This window comes from Saimiri boliviensis, chromosome 2 (genome assembly GCF_048565385.1).
Source record: "Saimiri boliviensis isolate mSaiBol1 chromosome 2, mSaiBol1.pri, whole genome shotgun sequence".
Lineage (NCBI taxonomy): Eukaryota > Metazoa > Chordata > Mammalia > Primates > Cebidae > Saimiri > Saimiri boliviensis.
Window position 1 is genome coordinate 30,429,386 of NC_133450.1, and position 23,044 is coordinate 30,452,429.

Below are 23,044 nucleotides of genomic sequence, written 5' to 3' on the forward strand. Positions count from 1 at the left end.
AACTTCTCTATTTGATGTCTTAGATTCATTGATTTCTCTATTCGACTATGTCTTTGTGCTTTGTTTCCCTTCCTGTTTTCTAAGATGTCTGTGTTTGTCATTTTGCATGTGCCCATCTTTCATCCCATTCTATAAGGAATATCTGTAGTCCCAACTTACTGCTTTATTTGCCACTTGACTGTTAAGGATCAGCATACCCAGCCAGTTGTCCAGAAGCAGTAGTCATCAGAATTGGTTCAAAGGTTATGCTTTCTTTTTTTTTTTTTTTTTTTTGAGACGGAGTTTCGCTCTTGTTGCCCAGGCTGGAGTGCAATGGCGCGATCTCGGCTCACCGCAACCTCCGCCTCCTGGGTTCAGGCAATTCTCCTGCCTCAGCCTCCTGAGTAGCTGGGATTACAGGCACACGCCACCATGCCCAGCTAATTTTTTTGTATTTTTAGTAGAGACGGGGTTTCACCATGTGGACCAGGATGGTCTCGATCTCTTGACCTCGTGATCCACCCGCCTCAGCCTCCCAAAGTGCTGGGATTACAGGCTTGAGCCACCGCGCCCGGCCAGGTTATGCATTCTTTAGTGTAGTGGCTCTCAACCAGGGGCAAAATTTGTCGTTCACTGTCTGGAGACATTTTTGGGCCTTTACAAGTTGGGGGTTGGGGGGCTGTTACTGGCATCTAGTTAGAGGCTAAGAATGCCACTAAACATCCTTCACTGTAGAGGACAGTACCCACAACAAAAGATTATCCAGGCCGGGCGCGGTGGCTCAAGCCTGTAATCCCAGCACTTTGGGAGGCCGAGGCAGGTGGATCACGAGGTCAAGAGATCGAGATCATCCTGGTCAACATGGTGAAACCCCGTCTCTACTAAAAATACAAAAAATTAGCTGGGCATGGTGGTGTGTGCCTGTAATCCCAGCTACTCAGGAGGCTGAGGCAGGAGAATTGCCTGAACCCAGGAGGCGGAGGTTGCGGTGAGCCGAGATCGCGCCATTGCACTCCAGCCTGGGTAACAAGAGCGAAACTCCATCTCAAAAAAAAAAAAAAAAAAAGATTATCCAGCCCAAAATGTCAGTGGTGCCAAGGTTGAGAAGCCCTGGACTCACCTAGCCTGACTCTACCCTGTCAGAAAGGCTTATAAAAAAAAAAAAAAAGGCGCTCCTTTGAGCTCTTTAGTTCATCTTCTATAACAAATGTCTTAAAATTTACCTTTGTGGCATTGAAGAGTTACAAGTTGTTTTCAGAGATACTGACTAAATTGTGGATATTGACTCGGAGGCCAGCAAAGAATTTATGTAAGTTAAATTACAGACTTCTAGAATTTGAGCTGCTATAATTGCTGTTTCTCCATTTCTTTTGAAAGAGAACTCAGAGAAAGTTTTACTCTGGAGACAGTGCCATGCTTCTACTGGAAGAACTACACGGTTTTCCTCCAAGGGCCTTTTTTTTTTTTTTTTTTTTAAATAATAAACCTTCATAGTCATGTGTGTCAGATGGCTTTTCATGTCATCTAACAAACATTTATAATACCAATAATAATTGGCACAATTTATTGAGCACTTACATATTGCTTGCCACACTGTAGTAGGGATTCATGCATTATCTCATTTAATCCCCACAACAACCCTGTGAGGTAGGTGTTACAGATGAAAAAAAAAAAAAGAGGCTCAGAGAGGATAAGTAAATTGCCCAAATCGTACAGCCAGGATTTACACTCAGATCTTCCTGAATATGGTACCCATTACATTCTGCTGATTCTACCTGTCTATGGCACTAAGTGTACAAAATTGAATAGAATATTTTGGTTTCCCTTCCCTATCTTTTAAGGGCTCCCAGTTTCTAGGTGAAAAAAAAATTTTTTTGCCACCAAAAAAGCAAAAGCAAAAGTCTTTTAGACAGTCCCTAGGTAAATAGTACCAACAGCATAGGCATAGCTGTCCAGTCCTAAAAAAGAAATGATTATATTGTAAGTCAGGGAAAGGTGCTTGTCGACACCATACTAAATGTTATGAAGAATTGCGCTAAGGAGTAGAAACTAATCTATATATCTGGAATAAAAGGAACAAGGGTTAGCAGATTTTAATAAAGGGAGATAAGTAAAGAATGGTAGGTGCTTTGTGATATTATGAAGATCACAGAGGGGAAAAATCTTTGTTAAAAAAAAAATGTTCTAGCCGGGCGCGGTGGCTCAAGCCTGTAATCCCAGCACTTTGGGAGGCCGAGGCGGGTGGATCACAAGGTCGAAAGATCGAGACCATCCTGGTCAACATGGTGAAACCCTGTCTCTACTAAAAATACAATAAAACTAGCTGGGCATGGTGGCGCGTGCCTGTAATCCCGGATACTTAGGAGGCTGAGGCAGGAGAATTGCCTGAGACCAGGAGGCGGAGGTTGCGGTGAGCCGAGATCGTGCCATTGCACTCTAGCCTGGGTAACAAGAGCGAAACTCCGTCTCAAAAAAAAAAAAAAAAAAAATGTTCTGTGAGTTACCAGGAGAGCTTAAAAAAAACCTTCAAAAAAGAGTTGAAGATATTTCTGTAGCAAATTACAAATGGGGATAATACCAGACTCATGGGGTTTTTGAGAGAATTAAATGAGATGATGCATATAAAATATTAGCATAATAACTAGCACATAATGATGAATCATTATATATACAAATTTTAACTTCTGAAGAGGAAACAAGGAGTATTTTTTTTTTTTTTGAAACAGAGTCTTGCTCTCTTGCCCAGGCTGAAATGCAGTGGTGCAATCTTGACTCATTGCAACTTCCACCTCCCGGGTTCAAGCGATTTTCCTGCCTCAGCCTCCCTAGTAGCAAGTTTATGTAGTGCATGCCCCCACATCCAGCTAATATTTGTAGTAGGGACGGGGTTTTGCCATGTTGGCCAGGCTGGTCTCCAACTCCTAACCTCAAGTGATCTACCTGCCTCAGCCTCCCATAGTGCTGGGATTACAGGCATGAGCCACATGCCTGGCCTATTTTTAACCCATTATTATTGATGACATAATTTGACCTTTTGGAAAAAAGAAGAGGGAAATGCTATACCTACTTCCTTATGCCAAACGCTAATCTGTATCTAGATTTTTTTTTTTTTTTTTTTTGCTACTCCTAAGACAAAGCAACTCTGTTCACCTTAATTTGAAATTGTTTTTGTAGGCTTGAACAGTCATTTGACTTTATCTATATAACCATCTAAAAATTACAACCTCTAATTCCCTTTTTGCCTAATGGTATGTACATCCAATGCAAGATATCAGGGTTATCCCATAGTTAACTCTTCTCTCTTAACCATTCCGCCAGTATTGTGCATTCACCTGACTTGACCCAGCTTCAAGGGGTCACTTGTACACCCTGCATGAATTAACTTCATTGATGTTGTCTGCTCCCATTGTAGCTAATGGCACTGACTCAGCCTTCCATGTGCTTGCTGCTAAGCCAGCCCATACTGCTCTAGCACCTGTAGCAATGCCTGTGCGTGAAACCAACCCTTGGGCCCATGCCCCTGATGCTGCTAACAAGGAAATTGCAGCCACATGTTCGGGTAAGGTGGCCACAGATGGTGTTGAGGATTCTGGGATCAGATAAGTGACCCTGGTTCTAAAAATCAGCCATTTAGCTGAGTGTGAACTAAGGAGGAATCCTTTCAGAAAAAGTATATTCCCTCCTGGAAATAAGCTCCTTATATAAGAAAGGATGGTGAAGGAGAACAAAAGAGATCAGACTGATAGTCATTAGGACTTTGGAACCGAACCACTTATACAGCTTTTATAAAATACAGATTCGAGGACTCCACCTCAGAAAATCCATCACCAAATTTGGTGATGTGCAGACATGCCTGTAGAAAGAGGGGTCCCTGACTGGATGCAGTGGCTCACAACTTTGGGAGGCTGAGGCAGGCAGAACACGAGGTCAGGAGTTTTGAGACCAGCATGGCCAACACAGTGAAAGTCCGTCTCTACTAAGAATACAAAAATTAGCTGGATGTGGTGGCGGGCGCCTGTAATCCCTGCTACTCAGGAGGCTGAGACAGAAGAATTGCTTGAACCCAGGAGGTGGAGGTTGCAGTAAGCCAAGATCACATCACTGCACTCCAGCCCGGGTGATGAGATAGACTCCACCTCAAAAAAAAAAAAAAAAAAAAAAAAAGTAGGGGCCTTGGCTGCTACAACAGGAGGCCTACAAAAAGTGCTACAAAAAGCACTTTACTTTTGCTTTTTTGTACTTTGTAGTTTTTCTATAATGAACATCTGTTAATTATAAAACCAAAAAGTTTTTTTGTGTGTGGTTTTTGTGTGCAGTTCACCAGAAAGACAACCTATTTCTGGAAGCCAAGCAGGGGCCAGCAAGATACAGCCAGGTCACTGGTTATTTTCTTTTTGCTCTGTTAGAGCAGAAGATGAATTGCCTTGGACCCTTTAGAGGATGTGCAAGCTAGTTGTTTTTTGTTTTTGTTTTTGTTTTTGTTTCTGAGACAGAGTCTTGCTCTGTCACCAGGCTGGAGTGCAGTGGCATGATCTCAGCCCACTTCAACCTCCGTGTCCCAGGTTCAAGCAATTCTCCTGCCTCAGCCTCCCAAGTAGCTGGGACTACAGGCACCCGCCACCACACCTAGCTAATTTTTGTATTTTTAGTAGAAACAGGTTTTACCATGTTGGCCAGGATTATCTTGACCTCGTGATCTGCACGCCTTGGCCTCCCAAAGTGCTGGGATTACAGGTCTGAGCCACCGTGCCTGGCCCTTTCTTTTCTTTTTTTAAACAGAGTTCTCACTGTGTTCCCCAGGCCAGAGAGCAGTGGCACAGTCATAGGTCACCGCAGTCTTGAACTCTTGGGCTCAAGCAGTCCTTCTGCCTCGGCCTCACAAGTAGCTGGGATTACATGTGGGAGCCACCACAACCAGCTAGTTTCTGTATTGTGGATGAGCCATAGCAACAGGGAGGGATTTCTGACATAAGTCAGCTGCCTTGGTTTAATGTATTTGAGCTATATCTAGACAGTGCTTCAGTCTGGCTGACACAGCATCATGGTCTGACAGGTTTTCTTCATCCTACCACGAAATCTTAGTTGGTAATAGAGTTTTTCCTCCTACCTACCAAACCACAAAATGTCCCACTGGGGACATGTTGCACATGTAAGGATCATTCAAATAACCAAGATTATAAGGTAAAGAAAGTCACCCCTAACTGATTATTTTATCTCTCATCTTGTTGGTTCCAGGGACTGAGTGGGGTCAATCTTCTGGTGCTGCCTCTCCAGGTCTCTTCCAGGCCGGTCATAGACGTACTCCCTCTGAGGCCGACCGATGGTTAGAAGAGGTGTCTAAGAGCGTCCGGGCTCAGCAGCCCCAGGCCTCAGCTGCTCCTCTGCAGCCAGTTCTCCAGCCTCCTCCACCCACTGCCATCTCCCAGCCAGCACCGCCTTTCCAAGGGAATGCATTCCTCACCTCTCAACCTGTGCAAGTGGGTGTGGTCCCAGCCCTGCAGCCAGCCTTTGTCCCTGCCCAGTCCTATCCTGTGGTCAATGGAATGCCCTATCCAGCCCCTAATGTGCCTGTGGTGGGTATCACTCCCTCCCAGATGGTAGCCAACGTATTTGGCACTGCAAGTCATCCTCAGGCTGCCCACCCCCATCAGTCACCCAGTCTGGTCAAGCAGCAGACATTCCCTCACTATGAGGCAAGCAGTGCTACCACCAGTCCCTTCTTTAAGCCTCCTGCTCAGCACCTCAATGGTTCTGCAGCTTTCAATGGTGTAGACGATGGCAGGTTGGCCTCAGGAGACAAGCATCCAGAGGTTTCTATAAGCACCTGCCCAGTGGATCCTTTTGAAGCCCAGTGGGCTGCATTAGAAAACAAGTCCAAGCAGCGTACTAATCCCTCCCCTACCAACCCTTTCTCCAGTGACTTACAGAAAACATTTGAAATTGAACTTTAAGCAATCCCTAGGGCTTTGTATCTTGTCCATACATACAGGGAGCAGTGGGTGGAGGTCAAAGGAGCAAAACACACTTTGTCTCCTGATTATCACTCTTTTCACTAATCCCAAAGGTCCCTAGGAACAAGTCTAGGCCCACAGTACTGTGAGGTGTGATTTTGAAAGACGTGGAAAAAACCATTCCTAGAGAGAAGCTGCCTTGCAGTTAGGCTAAAGAAGTCAAGGAAATGTTGCTGTCTGTACGCCCTCTTCCCTCACCCCTTACAAATCTCTAGCAACAGAGAGGCAAAAGTATCTGAATAAGAATCTATATTCGAAGCACATTTACTGAAGTATAAAACCCAACAGGAAGCAAAGCAATCTCCCTTTTTCAGGCCATTCACCTGCCTCCTGTCAGTAATGGCCTGTATTAGAGATCAAGAACAGAGTGGTCTGTGCTCAGGCTAGGGAAGAGATAGGCAGGCTATGCTGCCAGAATTCCCAGGAAGACATATCAGCAACTGCCCAGCAGAGCTATATTATTTTGGGGGAGTAGTTGAGCTTCCATTTTGAGTAACAGAATAAATATTATAAATATATATCAAAAGCCAAAATCTTTATTTTTATGCATTTAGAATATTTTAAATAGTTCTCAGATATTAAAAAGTTGTATGAGTTGTAAGTAATCTTGCCAAAGGTAAAGGGGTTAGTTGTAAGAAATTGTACATAAGATTGATTTATCATTGATGCCTACTGAAGTAAAAAGAGGAAAGGCTGGAAGCTGCAGAGAGGATTCCTAGCTTGTTTGCTGTCATTCATTGTAAGTAGCACATTGCAACAACAATCATGCTTATGACCAATACAGTCACTAGGTTGTAGTTTTTTAAAATAAAGGAAAAGCAGTATTGTCCTGGTTTTAAACCTATGATGGAATTCTAATGTCATTATTTTAATGGAATCAATCTAAATATGCTCTATAGAGAATATATATCTTTATATTGCTGCAATTTCCTTACGTTAATCCTTTATTTTAACACTAAGGTAACAGTGAAATAATCACACCATAGAAGGGAACACAGGTTACCATATTGGTTTGTAATGTGAGTTTTGTTTTATCCTTTAAATTTTGTTCCCATGAGTTTTGTGGGGATGGGGATTCTGGTTTTATTAGCTTTGTGTATGTCCTCTTCCCCCAAACCCCATTTCGGTGAGAACATCCCTTGGACAGTTGCAGCCACTTGACCTCAGATAACAATAAGAGATCTCATCTCATTTTTACTTTTGAACGTTGGCCTTACAATCAAATGTAAGTTATATATATATTTGTACTGATGAGAATTTATAATCTGCTTTAACAAAAATAAATGTTCGTGGTAGAAGCTTTTGCCCATCATGGGCTGTTCTTTCCCCTTTATTAGTAAATGAATTTACTTTTAGTTCTTTTGGTCTTACTCTGTCTCTATTCTGCTGCTGCAAATCCCTAATTTAGTGACTAGAAAAATACCCTTAAGATTCATATTTTCATTCATACTTTAAGCTTAAGTTAATCCTGAGTGTTTCTCTAAAGTCAGATTCTTGCTGCTCAAAGTGTGGTCTGGAACAAAGGCATGGACTTCACCTAGGAGCTGGTTAGAAATTCAGAATCTCAACCCCACCCCAAGACTGGAGCAGTGCTTCTCAACCTGGGCTATGCAGTAGAATCACTTGGGGATATTTTTTAAAATCTTAATGTCTGGCCTGTATTCCAGATCAAATAATTCAAAATTTTAGTGGGGCAGGGGGACCACCCCCTCAAGTTGTGTTGTGTTTTTTTTTTTTAATTGAGACGGAGTCTTGCTCTGTCACCAGGCTGGAGTGCAGAGGCTCAATCTCAGCTCGCTGCAACCTCCGCCTCCTGGGTTCAAGCAATTCTTCCACCTCAGCCTCCCAAGTACCTGGGACCACAGGTACATGCCACCACGCCTGGCTAATTTTTTTTTTTTGAGATGGAGTTTCGCTCTTGTTACCCAGGCTGGAGTGCAATGGCGCGATCTCGGCTCACCACAACCTCCGCCTCCTGGGTTCAGGCAATTCTTCTGCCTCAGCCTCCTGAGTAGCTGGGATTACAGGCACGCGCCACCATGCCCAGCTAATTTTTTGTATTTTCAGTAGAAACGGGGTTTCACCATGTTGACCAGGATGGTCTCAATCTCTCGACCCACCTGCCTCGGCATCCCAAAGTGCTGGGATTACAGGCTTGAGCCACCGCGCCCGGCCTGGCTAATTTTTTTTTTTTTTAGTAGAGACGGGGTTTCAGTGTTTTTTTTAAACTCACAGTGTGGTAAAAAGTTGTGACCCACTGGCCTAGAATGAGTTATACCTCTAATCTTAGCCCACTATTTTGTGACTGATTCTGTTATTAGAGCTAGTTAGCTGCTAGTTAACCTCAAACTTACCTTGTGATGTGTTTATACCAATAGGCCAAATTCTGATTTAATTAAACTGGGAACTCCAAGAAAGTGGCCTTTATTTTCCAATTTCTATGGCAAAATCAGCCATGGTAAGTGAACGTGGATGCTCTTCAGTATTTTTCCACTATTAGCTTAAAAAAGACCTCTGCCCCAGCCTACGTTTCCTTTTGTTGAATGAATAGCAGACTGAGAAGCATCACTCACCCATGATGTGGTTTGTCCCTTTTCCATCCAGTGTGTTGGTAATAAAAGTCACCTTTCAGAGCTTTGGTCCCTATAATGCCTGTCTTTCCTGTGTCCAGGAATAACCTTTGCTACTAGGCAGTCCTCTGGAAGATTTGTAGAAGGTTAAAGTGGAAAGGGACTTGGAAGCTCATAGAATTCATGCCTCTTGTTTTAGCAAAAAGAATTAGAGGTTCTGAGAGATGAAGAATGTCTTCCAACTCGAGCCATTTCTGAAACCATTTCCCTGTTACTACATTGCCCACAACCCTTCCCCATTGGTATCTCCATCCTGCTAATGCTGTTTTTAATAACAGTCTGATTTTTCTCTGGCAGCAAGAATTTTTCTTCAGATTCCTACTTAAGGAAGAGAGGGGCTCTTCATGGTCACTGTACAGAGCAGGCTGGTCAGCTTTATACAGGTGTCGGATGAACCTTCACAGCCAGCTTTGCGTCCTTCAAGGTCCAACATTCTCGATGATGTAAGGAGCTTTTCCAGTTCTTTCATGCTCTGGTAGCAGTGCTACCTGCAGCTGTTTCATCCCAAATCGCTATTTGAGGTCTTACATCTATTCCATTTTGCCAACAAGGGTTATGCTGTTAACCTTCTGCACTGGATTTAGAGCTGATTGCAGCACTGCCTAGAAGGGTGAAAGAGACTAGAACAATGAACTATGGTTGGTTCTAGCACAGAATACTTTCCTGATACAGCAGGAGTTGGCATTGCCCTTATAAAATGGGTGTTAACTTTGAAATCATTACACATGTCCCTGCCCAGCTTTAAATCAAGTGGAGCCCTGATAGCTAGTTTTAAAACACCATTGATGGGCCAGGCATGGGAGCTCATGCCTGTAATCCCAGCATTTTGGGAGGCCAAGGCAGGCGGATCACCTGAGGTCAGGAGTTTGTGACCAGCCTGACCAACATGGAGAATCCCCATGTCTACTAAAAATACAAAATTAGCCATGTGTGGTGGCGCATGCCTGTAGTCCCAGCTACGCAGGAGGCTGAGGCAGGAGAATCACTTGAACCTGGGAGGCAGAGGTTGCAGTGAGCCGAGATTGCGCCATTGTACTCCAGCCTGGGCAACAGGAGCAAAACTCAGTCTCGGGGAAAAAAACACATTCATGGCTGAACCGAACGTGGTGGCTCACACCTATAATCCCAGCGCTTTGGGAGGCCAAGGCGGGCAGATCACCTGAAGTCAGGAGCTTGAGACCAGCCTGGCCAACATGGTGAAACCCCAACTCTACTAAAAATATAAAATTAGCCAGGTGTGCTGGTGGGGCATCTGTAATCCCACCTACTTGAGAAGCTGACACAGGAGAATCACCTGACCCTGGCAGGCAGACGTTAACAGTGAGGCAAGATGACACCATTGCACTCCAGCCTGGGCAGCAAGAGTGAAACTCTGTCTCAAAAAAAAAAAAAAAAAAAAAATGCATTAGACTAGTCCTATCTAACAGAAATTATAAAGGAAACCTGTAAAAAGTAAAGGTTGTTCTTAATCAAACAGATTGCTTTTCTAGACAACAGCAGCCTATGTTGATGTCAGAGATGCAAACACTGCTGAAAGCTACAGAGGGAAGCTGGCACTTGCTGCTGTTCAGGCTAAACACTGGGTAGGTTTTTGAAAGGGCTAATGTATTCCAGATGATAAGTCTTGTTTGCCAGCCAGAGAGGAAGCCAAGAGTCCATCTTCCTTTCTCCCCAGCCCTGTGAACTATTTTGGATTGGGGCTGGAGCTGGCCTTCATCCCTACTGCCAGATGGGCTGAGCGTGAGGCTGGAAACGGGAACAGCTGGCACAGCAGAAGCTGGAGTAATACTCATTGCCACAGAGCTGGGCCTGCAGGATCAAATCACAGTTGGCCAGCTCTGGCTGGTCGATGCATTCCCTCCCAGGGTCCCTGGGCTGGGCAGTGGGTGCTGCAGAACAATAGGGGAGAGAGAAGGTGGTAAGGAAGCTCTGTGTATGCTGAAAATTCTCACCTGCCATTTCATTTCATTCAAAGGAACACGGCATTGTAACTGCCAGATTCAAAACGAAGTGCACTTACCCTGTAACATTTTAACAACCATTATGTACAAACCCTGTGAGAGATGATGATTTCTACCTGTTTGTTGGCCTCACTTCAACATGCAGTGGTCCTCCCATTATTATTTGTGGCCTCAGCCCAGTGAATAGCTCTTCCCAGACTCCCAAATATTTATTGACTGGATGATTAAACATCTCTTGATGTTAACTCTTTACTTTTGAGACCTGAATTGCTAAATGACAACTGCTTTGGCCTCTGGATTGAAGAGCAGGTAGGATCAACTGTAAGTAAAATTTTGAGTTAGCAAGAGCTGTGTTATCTTTCCCATTTCTCTGCTGGGTTCCCCTAACCATCAAAGTTTTGTCCCTTCAATATGACCAGCTTATCGTAGTCACCTCGGTCCTCATCCTTCCAGTTTTTCACTTTCCCCAGAGGAAGCAATGCATATTAGACAAGGTAATAGGAAAACAGTCTTGTTAACGGAGACTCTAATATACTGAAAACAAAGACCTTGTGTTCTCTCCCTCTGAATTTACTAGGAACATCTGTATCTTGTAACTCCCTATTAAGAGTTTCATTCTACTGCTTCACTTCTCTTTCTGGAAGGGGTTCTTACAACCCAGCTGACTTAGGCCAGAGCAGTACCTTCCCTGAAGTCAGACCTCAGGGAGCCAGAGAAAACTTTTCTCTTCGCTCCTCTTGTTTCCTCAGAAAATACCAGTAAAAGACTGTACCTAGCAGCAAACAGCCTAACAAAGGTTTGGTATATTGGTATAACCAGAATACTAACTAAATTTACATAGCTAGCAAAACTATTAATGCATTTTGTTTCTAAAAATCTAACTTTGGTATCGACTCTGAGCTGGTATAGCCCTGAGACCTATCATAGTGGGAACTCCGCATCGTGATTAGGCACACCAGCTCTGGACCTAGACTGCCTGGGCTCAATCCAGGCTCTGCCACCTGCCAGCTGGATAACTCTGGGCAAATTGCTGAAGCACTTCATGCATATTTCTTCATCTGTGAAATGGGATTAATGGCACCTACTTCACAGGGATGTGGAGAAGTCCTCCCAGCAGAGCTATGTCCCTTATACCTCAGCCTGACTAGTCCAACACCTCCTACCCTGGTGCCAACACTGAAGCTCCAGTGTGCCACCCAACCATGAGTAGGGTGGGGTGGGGCAGCCTCATGCTGTGTGACCCAACAAAAAAAATAAACAGGTGAGAGCAGCCAGCAGAGGACCTGAGAAGGGTGGCCAGTCTGAAGCTGTCTGTCCCATCTGGGACACACATCTCATCAGGCCATTTCAGCTTGATAACCAGGTATCAGGCAAGTTTCTCATAATTTGGTTTCCCATAAAATGAATCCCATCTGTAGTTAATCACAAATACAATGTATATGACCTCTTAACAGTTGTTTCTCACTGTGAATCTGCATTTTGGTTTGTCTCAGAGCCTTGATTTGATTATGTAGACAGGGTCACTTTTCTGGACATGATACAGGCGAAAAGTAGGCCCTGGCGTGTGGTGCTTTTTCCAGGGCAATTCCATCATTTTGTGCAGGCAGGCACTTAGTCACCTAATACCTGAGAGTCGCGGCACTTGTAGCTCCGCGAGCAATATACCAAACCTTTGTTAGGTTGTTTGCTGCTAGGTACAGTCTTTTACTGGTATTTTCTGAGGAAACAAGTGGAGAGAAGAGAAAAGTTTTCTCTGGCTCCCTGAGGTCTGACTTCAGGGAATGGAGGGGAGATGGAGCTGTAACGCTCCGGTTCACCCTTCACTGAGCTGCGGGAACATTTGCCCCTGCAGCACCCCAGGGCTCCGCGGTTGCTGGCATCTCGGAATGTTTGAGCGCCACCATGTTCCCCTTGTCTGTCTATCCGCCAGCACCCAGTGCGGAAGCCGCCTGTGCGGTGCGCTGAGTGCAGAGCCACCGTGGGCGTGGGATCCGGGCCGGTAACACCAGCCAAGCACAGGCTGCCGGGCCGAGTGGGCAGAGCGAGACGAGCCGAGCGAGGCCTTGAACAGAGGTCTAGGCGGCTGGCTGGCAGCTTACGAAGTGGCAGGAAGGAACTTGGTAACCCTCCCTCCTGCTCACCGAGCAACAGGTAAGAAAAAGCTGCTGGGCGCCCTTTTCTGCCACAACACGAGCACCTAGTCATGCCAACGACTGAGCGGGGCCCTGAGAAGGCGAGTCCCAGTTGATGCCTAAGGAGATCATAGACGGGAACCCAGTATGTCAGTCCCACTCACAAGGCAACATTTCAGCCACAGACCTTCAACTTCTAGTACCAGCAAGTCTTCACCCTCAGCCTGGCAGCCAGGAGGCAGCCAGGCCTGCCCCTCTTAGTGTAACCGTGCTCCTGGTGTGGCACTGCAGCCCTGATTGTCAGGGGCGTCCAGAAGACCAGGCAGGAAGGGCCCTGACACCTCCAAACCTGGCATACTCCTCCCCAAGGTCTCTATCAGGCCTGTGAGAAATGGTGGCTTGACCCGAGGTGCTCTGCTCGTCTCTCGGTGAACAAGAACCAAGGACACAAGGGAAGCAGGCTGGGGCAGGGGGCAAAGCCCTTTCCCTTTCCCTCTGGCTTATTTGAACACAGCTCTTGTAAGTGTGAACACAGAACCATAGTCTATTCCATCAGGTCTGATATGCACTTATTTTCACATCTCTCAAGTTGGTCCGCATCCTTATTGATGGTATCAGCCTTGTCATTTCATTAACAGCATTTTTTTTTCTTGGTACAAAAATAATGCATCTTATAGGGAATTTGGATTTGTTGAAATATGATAGAATAGTAGCTAGAGAATGTAAGGCTACAATATCAAATATTAAATGGTGCAAGCAAGATTTTTTTTTTTTTTTTTTTTTTTTTTTTTTTTTTTGAGACAGAGTTTTGCTCTTGTTACCCAGGCTGGAGTGCAATGGCGCAATCTCGGCTCACCGCAACCTCTGCCTCCTGGGTTCAGGCAATTCTCCTGCCTCAGCCTCCTGAGTAGCTCTGATTACAGGCACGCGCCACCATGCCCAGCTACTTTTGTATTTTTAGTAGAGACGGGGTTTCACCATGTTGACCAGGATGGTCTCGATCTCTTGACCTCGTGATCCACCCGCCTCAGCCTCCCAAAGTGCTGGGATTACAGGCTTGAGCCACCGCGCCCGGCCGCAAGATTTCACTTAGGTACAGGTAAGTTCGTGGTGGGGGGAAAAATATATGGGGAGTCAGAAGACATGGGCTCTAGTCCAGGTAGGCCATATGTGCTGTGTGACTGGTGGAAACCACTTATGCTGTCTGGATACCTGACTCATTTGTAAAATGGTGATGAGACTCCCTGCCTTTTCCTTTCTGGGTTATATGGTCAAATAGCCATCAAGGTACTTTTCAGTCACAGGACCACCTTTTTGCCACCCTGATTATAGTGGACAGATTTTAGTAGTCTATCTGCCTTAAGTTTTATAATGAAATTCCAGTCAGTCATATTTCTCAAAATTGGTGAGTCTGAATGTCCTGCGTGCACTTAACATCTATTGAGCTATCTCCAGGGGCCCAGCAAAGCATCATTTCCTTCGTCTCCACTACAGCCCTCTCAGGCAGTAGAGCAGCCCCCCTGGATAGAGAAAAATGAGGCTCAGGAAGGTAAGCCCTTTGCCTCAAGTCACACTACCAGCAACTGACAGGGGGAGCCAGGATTCAAACCAGAGTCCCTCAGACTAGAGAGCCAGCCCTCGAGAACCAGTAAATATACTGGGGAAGGCCCTTCCCATCCCCGGAGATAGACCTTTCCTACCTGGTGAGACCACCTTCACCTCGGTGCTGTGGCTGACTGCCTGGCTCCCCCGGTAGGCGCTGCATGTGTAGGAGCCCTCATCCTTGGCCCGCAAGTTGTAAATCAGCAGTGTGCCATCTGGGGACTGGTGGACACGATGGCCATCAGCTTGCACAGGTAGCCCATTCCTGGAGGAGAGAGGACACTGGGAGAGTCGTCAAGGGCCTTGGGAGGTCTGGGACACAGAGGCAGGAGGTAGTCAAAGGCCATTCCAGAGCTGGCCGTTCCAGAGCCAACCATTCCTCCCCTTGAGGGCAAACAGGTGGAGGAGAGGGAGAAATCAAGAATGACCAAGGTTTCTAGCTTGGGTTACTGGGTGACGCTAGTACCCCTCCAGCCTTGGGAGATCCAAGGCCAGGGTGAATGGTGAGGTTATTTTCTGCCATTTCAAATTTGGGGTTCCTGTGAGATAGCAGGAGGCCTCAGATTTGAAGTCTAGAGCTCGAGTGCAGACCCAGATAAAGTATCAGCATCACAATGACACAGCAAAGTGCCATGTCTGTGAGGTTGTCCAAGTCACACAGTAAGCAACCAAGGACTGAGGACAGGCCCTGAGGCACACCAGAAGACAGTGGCTTCCCACAGCTGAGGGAAGGGAGAATTTCAAGAAGGAACATATGGTCAACAGAACAACATTATAGATCGCGTAAAGACTGCGAGTTGTCCAGCAGAGTGAGGGAGAGAGGCAATGGCCTTGGCCAGGATGGGCCTAATGTATGGCCCCACTGCAGGGCCTGAGAAGTGACTAGGGAGGTGAACAGGCAGAGGCAACCCACATGGACAGCTGTGAAGGGGATGCCATGTCCACACAGGGTCTGCAGGGACATACTAACTCACAGGAAGGTGGTTCTGAAGAGGGGAGCACGTTTGCTGCTGAAAGGATCCAGCAGAGGCCAATGTGGAGAAGCAGGCCTGACAGGCTGATCAAGGGAGGGCTGGCCTGAGCACACCAGCGGGGAAACCGCCAGCAGCGCCCCATGCCTTCCTGGGCTCAAGGCCACACAAGACTCAGATGCCCTCCACAACTCCATCACCCCTCCCCACCAGTGCTCAGGCCAGTTTCCATCCTGGCATCCTCTCAAATGCCCACCTTTGGCACTTGCTGCTTCCTCTACCCTTTGCCATCCTCAGCTATTAAGGTACAGCCAAAGCCATTTCCTGGCCCACCCTCCCTTGACTCTCCCAGACCTGAAGCAGACTCACTCTTCTGTGCACAGACAGCACTTGGAGGAAAACACATCTGGAGCTCCTGGAACACTGGGCCATCTGCCCAGGAGTACCCTCCCCAGGATCCCCAGAACCTAGCCTAGACCTGACACATTACAGGGATGAAGGGAGAGGACAAGAAAGTCTACTGAAAGGACAAATAAAAAACACTGATCTAGGGTAAAAGACCAATGAAGTCCCCAAAGCTGAGTAGTTCACACCCCCAGGAGATACTTTGCCACCAGGGGACATTTGGGAGTGGGTCTGGAGATATTCTTTATTGTCATGACTTTGGGGAGGGTGCTACTGGCATCTAGTGGGTAGATGCCCTGGATACCGCTCAACATCCTGCAAAGCACAGGCCAGTCCTTAGGAACCAAAACTTACCAGCTCTATGAGTGGTGCTGAAGTTAGGAAACTCTAGCATAACCCAACCAGCAGAGAGCCAGTGGTCCTACAGGGACCTGCAGCCCTCTCCCCTGTCACCAGACCTGGAAGCAAGAATGGAAGGACAGTGGGGGCAGTGGCAACAGTGACATCCCTGGCAGAAAGGTGGACACCCACACCTGAGGTTGTGAAGGTCTGGGGGTAGGGGACGCTTGGAATAGAGCCTTTACCTGGACCACCTGATGTTCACACTTTCTCCTGCTACCACACACAACAGCCTGGCAGTGTCACCTTCAGGCACTGTCACAGTAGGGGGCATTCCTGAGATTGTCAGCTCCCCTGGGCACAAGGACAAGACATTGTTAGCCACTCTGAAGATCCTGCCCTACCCATGCCACCTGACCTCAAAGGCCCCTCAGGACTGCCACTTTACCCAGAACTCTGAGCTGGACCCATCGCTGGTCTCGGTCCTGCCCGTTGAAAGCGACACAGGTATAAAAGCCGCTGTCTTCTACAGCCACGTGGCTGATGGACAGGGAGCCATCAGGCTGCAGCTGGTGTCTGGGGACCAAGTACAGCCAGTTGGCTCCAGCCCAAGGGGCAGCCTCCCTTCTCCTCCAGCTCTGTCCCTCGAGCATAGAGGCAGGGAAGGAACACAAGGTCTTCCAGGTCCCTGGTGAGAGGCAAAGCATCCCCTATTGTTCACTGGGATCTGACAGAAGGACCATTTGGCCTCAGACTTTACACCTGCAGCTGCTGGTACTTTCATTTGAAAATGTCTTTTTATTTTTTCGACAGTCTTGCTCTGTCACTCAGGCTGGAGTGCAGTGGCGTGATCTCAGCTCACTGCAACCTTTTTGTCCTGGGTTCAAGCGATTCTCCTGTCTCAGCCTCCCGACTAGCTGAGATTACAGGTGCGTGCCACCACGGCTGGCTAATTTTTGTATTTTTAGTAGAGACAGGGTTTCAGCATCTTGGCCAGGCTGGTCTTGAACTCCTGACCTCGTGATCTACCCACCTCGGCCTCTCAAAGTGCTAGGATTACAGGTATGAGCCACTGCACCCGGCCAAAACTGTCTGGCTTTAAAGCTTAAAATATAAATCATTTCAAGCTTCGTGATACAAAATTTTAGTTTGGGTTTCTAGTTTTTGCTATACTCATTTACTGGGCTCAAATACTGGTTCTGCTGCTCATAAGCTGCATGTTGTTAAGCTTCTGTGTGTAAAGGGAAAAACATCACCTACTCAATACGGCTTTTTGGCAGGTCACGTGATACAGAATAAGCCTCACACTCAGTGCCCACTCAGTAAAGGGTAGCGATGATGATTACAGCTGGAAATGTGTTCTGACTCCATTTCCTCCTCCAGCTGTCACCTCTGTTAGCTGGCCTCTTATTTCTGTCCACTAACCCCATTCTGGAAAGGCCCAGAGACTCAAATGTTAGCCAACCCACGGAGCCCTTTGCCCAACTGCTCCATCTCTCGAGAGGCCCTGGAGTCCGGCTCAGGACTGGCCATGGCGATGCCCAAGCACTCCCTTCCCTGGTGGCCTCCACAGGATAAGGTGGGGCTGGAGGCAGAATAGGAGGAAGAAGAGAGGAGTCAAATAAACCTGGGAGAAGTGACAGGGTGCCCATCTCTCTGCCACTCAATGGCTGGGGGTGGGAAGCCTTCGGCGCGGCAGGTCAGCCGGATCTGCTGGCCTGGACTCGTGTCCACCACCTGGGGCTGGTTCTGGTCCAAACGCAGCCTGCCAAACAAGCAGGCCACAGCATGAGGGGCCCTTGCTCCTGTCCCACCCCCTGACTCCCATGGGGACCTCTACCCAAGCCTGGTGGCCCCTTCTCCCTTTCCAGCCAGTTTCGGCTTCCTAAAAATCCTCTCCCACCTTGTTCTGTATAGGAAACTGTCAATAATTACCTGGGGTGAAGGCTAAAGGTGCCCCCACCCCCGCTGCCCCCACCACTCCCTACCTATCCACCATGGCAAAACACACCCACCAGCCAAGATCCCCATCTGTCACCCCCACCCTCCACATTTGCCACTAGGTCTTTGACTTAGGCACCCCTTCTGCAAACTGAACCATTCCTCAAGGCCAGCTCAAGACACTCCCCAAAAAAGCCAGCTCAGGACCTCTAGTTCTGTGCGTCCTTCCCTTCCTCAGTTCCTGAGTCCTGAGCCTATGGAACTGCACTGTTCCCAGAAGCTTCCTCAAGAGGCCCAGCTGTTTTTCTAGGCCTGGCCTCCCAGAACCCTGAGCAGGGGCCAGCAAAGCCTGGCACAGCACATACTTTCCCCTCCTCCCCCACCGAGACCATCAGCCCTGGCCCTGGGGTCGAGGAAGGCAAGATGGCATTGCTGAACTCTTACCAGTGTGCAGGCTGTGGGTGTGAGGAGGGGATGACCCCCAGGACCCCAGCAGCGCCACCTTGGCTGAAGTCCTGAGGTGGATTCCTGGGCTGAGAGAAGCGGCTCAACTCAGCCTCAGACAGCACGGCCATGTCACCCCCTGTCATGAGGCCAGGAGAAACCAGGTGTGAGCTGTGGGGAAAAGGGAGGGGAAGGAAGGGTGGGCCATAAGACCAGCAGGGACTATGGAGAAATGAAGGCCACAGGTTGGTCCCTGCCACAAGGAGTAATTCACCCAGAGAGACACCCTGGGCCCCTTTAGTGCGTGACAGCCCTGGCTCAGGCACCCCATCCTGGCCTTCCCTCTCTGGGGCTACTGAGAATGCACTGGTGGATGGGGTGGGGGCAGAGACCTATGATGTGAAGCTGGATCTTCTTCGAGTTGTGACCTGGCCGGGTGCTGCCACAGCTGTAGGTGCCCGAGTCCTCTGCCTGCAGGGGGTGGATGATCAGGGAGCCGTCAGGTTGCAGCCTGTGCCTGGGAGGAGTAGGGGGACACATGAGCTCTGCGCCCAGGTCTTCCCTCAGCCTCTGTGCTCCTGCCAGAGGAGGCCAGAGCCCACAGAGCACCCTTCCAACCCAGGTGAGGCTGGGGTACTACTTCAGGGGAGGCTGTCACTCACACCTGTCAGAGCCTGAGGTGGAGGAGCTGTCACACCTGTCAGAGGAGGTGAGGGCGGGGTCATTCACACCTGTCAGGGAGGTGGGGGGAGGTCACACACCTGTCAGGGGAGGTGGGGGGCAGTCACACACCTGTCAGGGGAGGTGGGGTGGCTGTCGCACACCTATCGGGGGAGGTAGGGGATGCTGTCACACATCTGTCATTGGAGGTGGGGAGTGCTGTCACACACGTGTCGGGAGGTGGGGAGGCTGTCACACACCTGTCGGGGAGGTGCAGGGGGGGGCTGTGGCACACCTGTCAGGGGAGGTGCGGGGGTGGCAGTGACACACCTGTCGGGAGGTGCACGGGGGGCTGTGACACACCTGTTGGGAGGCGGGGGGCTGTGACACACCTGTCAGGGGAGGCAGGGGGGCTGTGACACACCTGTCGGGGAGGCAGGGGGGTGCTGTGACACACCTGTCAGGGGAGGCAGGGGGGCTGTGACACACCTGTCGGGGAGGCGGGGGGGTGCTGTGACACACCTGTCAGGGGAGGCGGGGGGGCTGTGACACACCTGTCGGGGAGGCGGGGGGGTGCTGTGACACACCTGTCAGGGGAGGCGGGGGGGCTGTGACACACCTGTCGGGGAGGCGGGGGTGCTGTGACACACCTGTCAGGGGAGGCGGGGGGGCTGTGACACACCTGTCAGGGGAGGTGGGGGGGCTGTGACACACCTGTCAGGGAGGCGGGGGGGTGCTGTGACACACCTGTCAGGGGAGGCAGGGGGGCTGTGACACACCTGTCGGGGAGGCGGGGGGGTGCTGTGACACACCTGTCAGGGGAGGCGGGGGGGCTGTGACACACCTGACAGGGGAGGTGGGGGGGCTGTGACACACCTGTCAGGGGAGGCGGGGGGGCTGTGACACACCTGACAGGGGAGGTGGGGGGGTGCTGTGACACACCTGTCGGGGAGGCGGGGGGGTGCTGTGACACACCTGTCAGGGGAGGCGGGGGGGCTGTGACACACCTGACAGGGGAGGTGGGGGGGCTGTGACACACCTGTCAGGGGAGGCGGGGGGGCTGTGACACACCTGTCAGGGGAGGCGGGGGGGCTGTGACACACCTGTCAGGGGAGGTGGGGGGGCTGTGACACACCTGTCAGGGGAGGGGGGTGGGTGCTGTGACGCACCTGTCAGGAGAGGTGGGGGGGGCTGTGACACACCTGTCAGAGGAGGTGGGGGGGGCTGTGACACACCTGTCAGAGGAGGTGGGGGGGCTGTGACACACCTGTCAGGGGAGGTGGGGGGGCTGTGACACACCTGTTGGAGAGATGGGGAGGCTGTCACCCACCTGTCAGAGGAGATGGGCTGGCCCTCTTTCTGCCAGGCAGCCTGGAATTCTGGGGCAGTGTTGTCTGGGCAGGAGAGCCGCACCAACTGTCCCAGAGCCGCCTGCACCAAGGAGGGCTCTCTACCCGCCAAGCTAATCCTGGAGAGGTGGAGAGTGGGAGTTGCTGACTGGCTGAGCGCCAGGCCCATAACCATCCTAAGCAGTGTGTTCCAGGACAGACAGGGTGGGTCACAGGTACTTTCAGGGGCTAGAGGGTCCCTATGGGAGGCAGAACCCCAGAAGCCCATGAATTCAGGATCCACCCTCCCCAACCTACCCGACTCCCCTGCATCACTGCCTCAGCCTGTTCTACAGCGGCAACAAGGCAGGTACAAAGCCCAGGGGACAGGGAGAGGTAGGGAGGGACGGCACACACCAGGTTCCCATAGGGGCTAAACTACACACTCGGCCCATGTGGAACATAATGTTTTTAATCTTCCCAAATCCCTCATTAATGTGACCCATTCCCAAAACTAATCTTGAACAGAACCCACACCTGTGAAATATACAGGGCAGGAGATAATGTTGCCATTTTACAGGTCAAGAAACTGAGGCTTAGAGAAGTTGGGTGATTTACCAATGGCCATGAAGCCAGTAATCTTTTCCAGCCAGACAGACCATGGAGTATAGAGGTGAGATCTGGTGGAGAATCCCGAGCCACCATCTGCACAGATGTCTATTAGACATCAGAGAAGACTCAAAGTCTCTGAAGCCTCAGCTACTCCGTCTGTAGAATGACGGCAATAAGGCCCACCAGGAAGGGATCTTGGGAGACACAGAAGTTACGGATGGGAAGGGAGGGCTGGCTGGCTTCAGGGCTTTAGCTCCAACTGGCTCGCTCCTGGCCTCGGCGTCCTGACCCCCCTGCCTGGGGAAGGTGGGGCTCACCTGTAGGAGGAGCTATGGAAGTGTGGCACTGGCCATCCGGCATCTCCGCCCAGTCCAGGGACTCTGGTCTCAAGCTCCTGCTCCCGAGGCCATTCTCCAAAGGCCTGCCTGGGGGGGACCTCCCCTGGCCCAGGCTTTTGGTCTTGCCGCCAGAGACCACCAGAAGGCCAGGGCTTTCTCTGCACTGCAGTCCCTGTCCTGTGCTGGCTGGGTTCCTGCTGGCCTGCAGGACTGCCACTGCTACCGCCACCATCTGTGTGGGTGCTCTGGCCAGAGGCCCCAGGCTGGGGATGACGGGGCCCGTGGAGAGGCTGGCAGCTGCTCATACAGTCTTGCTCCGAGGCAAAGTTATTGGCATTGCCATGACAGCCGCCATACCAGAAGCGGTTACATCGGCCCACAGAGGCGACGAAGTACCAGCGGGCAGCCCAGTCGGCACAAGAGCCGTGGGCGCTGGGCAGCAGGCACCGCACGGGATAGGCTGTGGGGCACGGGTGCGTATATGTCACTGAGGTGCCCAGTACTCAGGCTGCACCTCCATCTGCTCAGCCTCCAACTCGGGAAGCAGGCTCTTCCCCATTTATAAAGCACATCTACACCCCTGCCTGGATGCCTGACTTTGTCCTGGGATGCAGGCCAATTCCGCCAGAGCCTGTCCACTGTGTAGACCTGCCCCAGGCTGGTGCCACAGCAACCTTCGCCCGCATAGCTAGAGCCACTGGGAGGTCAGGGCCAGGGCTCTCTGGGCTGGCTCCCTTGGACACTTGGCCTTCTCTGCCACCAGACCGCACGCAAAGTGAGCCCAGAGGTGGCCCTGCCTGCTTAGCTTGTGAGAGGGACACAGGCCTGAGCCACCCAGGGGCTGTGGAGATGCCCAGCAAGGGCCTGCCCTTGTCCCCAAGACACTGCACTGACTGGCCTCTGAGCCCACCTCCAGCACCCAGCCTGCCATTCCAACAGCCCTTGCCAGCATGGCCTGATGCATCTCGCCACGGTTTAGACATGACCATGGGTGCCCTTGCAGGTGCCCAGCCTCCAGCCTCCTGCCAGCCCTGGCCACAGCCCTGGTCTGGCTTTTGAGGACCCCGTGATGGTTCCCAACAGCTCTACTCATTCATCCGGGGCTGCAGCCTCAAAGTCCTCCCTGCCTCCACCCTCCCTCCAAAACTCAACTCCTGCTACACCCACATCCCAGGCAGGGTCAGGGTACCCCTGCCCATCCCAGCACTAACTGCCCTGCACCGGCTCCGCCTCAGAAGGGGCTGACTCCCAAGCACGAGACTAGCCTCCTAGTCCCTTGAGATCCCCGCCACCCACCCTCCCCAGTTCCCAGAAGCAGCCAGAAGACCACAGGTACAAACTGCTAGATGCAAGAACACTTTGGCACTGCCCTCTGGCCTGGCACCTAGCAGGTGCTCAATAAATGTTTGTGGAAGGAATGACTGACTGACTGAGCTGGTAGGAAGGTCTTCAGCTCTGGCTAGGGGCTGGGGGAATGGTGGGAGCAGAGTTTACCATCGGGAAGGAGGAGGGGGCGTCCACTCACCATGACTAGGCTGGCCCACACAGCCTTCCCCAAGAGGACCAGCTGCAGAGGCCACGTTGTCATAGCAACAGCCAAACTGGGAGCCCCGGCACTCAGTGGGCTCATTCTGCTGGGCCTGGGGCCGGTGGGTGTGGTGGACCTGGGGAGGAAGCCCATGATTTGGAAG

General features: G+C 50.2%; 2 protein-coding genes across 25 annotated transcripts in view; one reads left to right on the plus strand and one right to left on the minus strand.

Moving 5' to 3' along the window:
- Nucleotides 1-8,218, plus strand: part of NUMB (NUMB endocytic adaptor protein) — a 185,986-nt gene extending 177,768 nt beyond the window's left edge. For 13 of the 16 annotated variants that reach the window (XM_074393015.1, XM_074393018.1, XM_074393014.1 and 10 more), the window contains 2 exons: nucleotides 3,392-3,538; nucleotides 5,215-8,218. In XM_074393015.1, coding sequence (XP_074249116.1) covers nucleotides 3,392-3,538; nucleotides 5,215-5,930 — 863 coding nt within the window. In that variant the 3' untranslated portion in view covers nucleotides 5,931-8,218. The remainder of the gene's footprint in view (nucleotides 1-3,391; nucleotides 3,539-5,214) is intronic. The other 3 variants (XM_074393026.1, XM_074393027.1, XM_010335260.3) reach the window with 1 other exon arrangement.
- A 180-nt stretch (nucleotides 8,219-8,398) lies between these two features.
- The window catches only part of PAPLN (papilin, proteoglycan like sulfated glycoprotein), a 55,103-nt gene continuing 40,457 nt past the window's right edge, over nucleotides 8,399-23,044 (minus strand). For 7 of the 9 annotated variants that reach the window (XM_074393011.1, XM_010335267.3, XM_010335266.3 and 4 more), the window contains 10 exons: nucleotides 22,879-23,017; nucleotides 21,333-21,813; nucleotides 20,406-20,543; nucleotides 18,808-18,932; nucleotides 18,416-18,554; nucleotides 17,658-17,795; nucleotides 16,479-16,606; nucleotides 16,276-16,384; nucleotides 14,414-14,580; nucleotides 8,399-10,509 (listed from right to left, as the gene is read on the minus strand). In XM_074393011.1, the coding sequence (XP_074249112.1) occupies nucleotides 10,340-10,509; nucleotides 14,414-14,580; nucleotides 16,276-16,384; nucleotides 16,479-16,606; nucleotides 17,658-17,795; nucleotides 18,416-18,554; nucleotides 18,808-18,932; nucleotides 20,406-20,543; nucleotides 21,333-21,813; nucleotides 22,879-23,017 (1,734 nt within the window). In that variant the 3' untranslated portion in view covers nucleotides 8,399-10,339. Of the gene's footprint in view, nucleotides 10,510-14,413; nucleotides 14,581-16,275; nucleotides 16,385-16,478; nucleotides 16,719-17,657; nucleotides 17,796-18,415; nucleotides 18,587-18,807; nucleotides 18,933-20,405; nucleotides 20,544-21,332; nucleotides 21,814-22,878; nucleotides 23,018-23,044 lie in introns of those variants that run through there. The other 2 variants (XM_010335271.3, XM_074393012.1) reach the window with 2 other exon arrangements.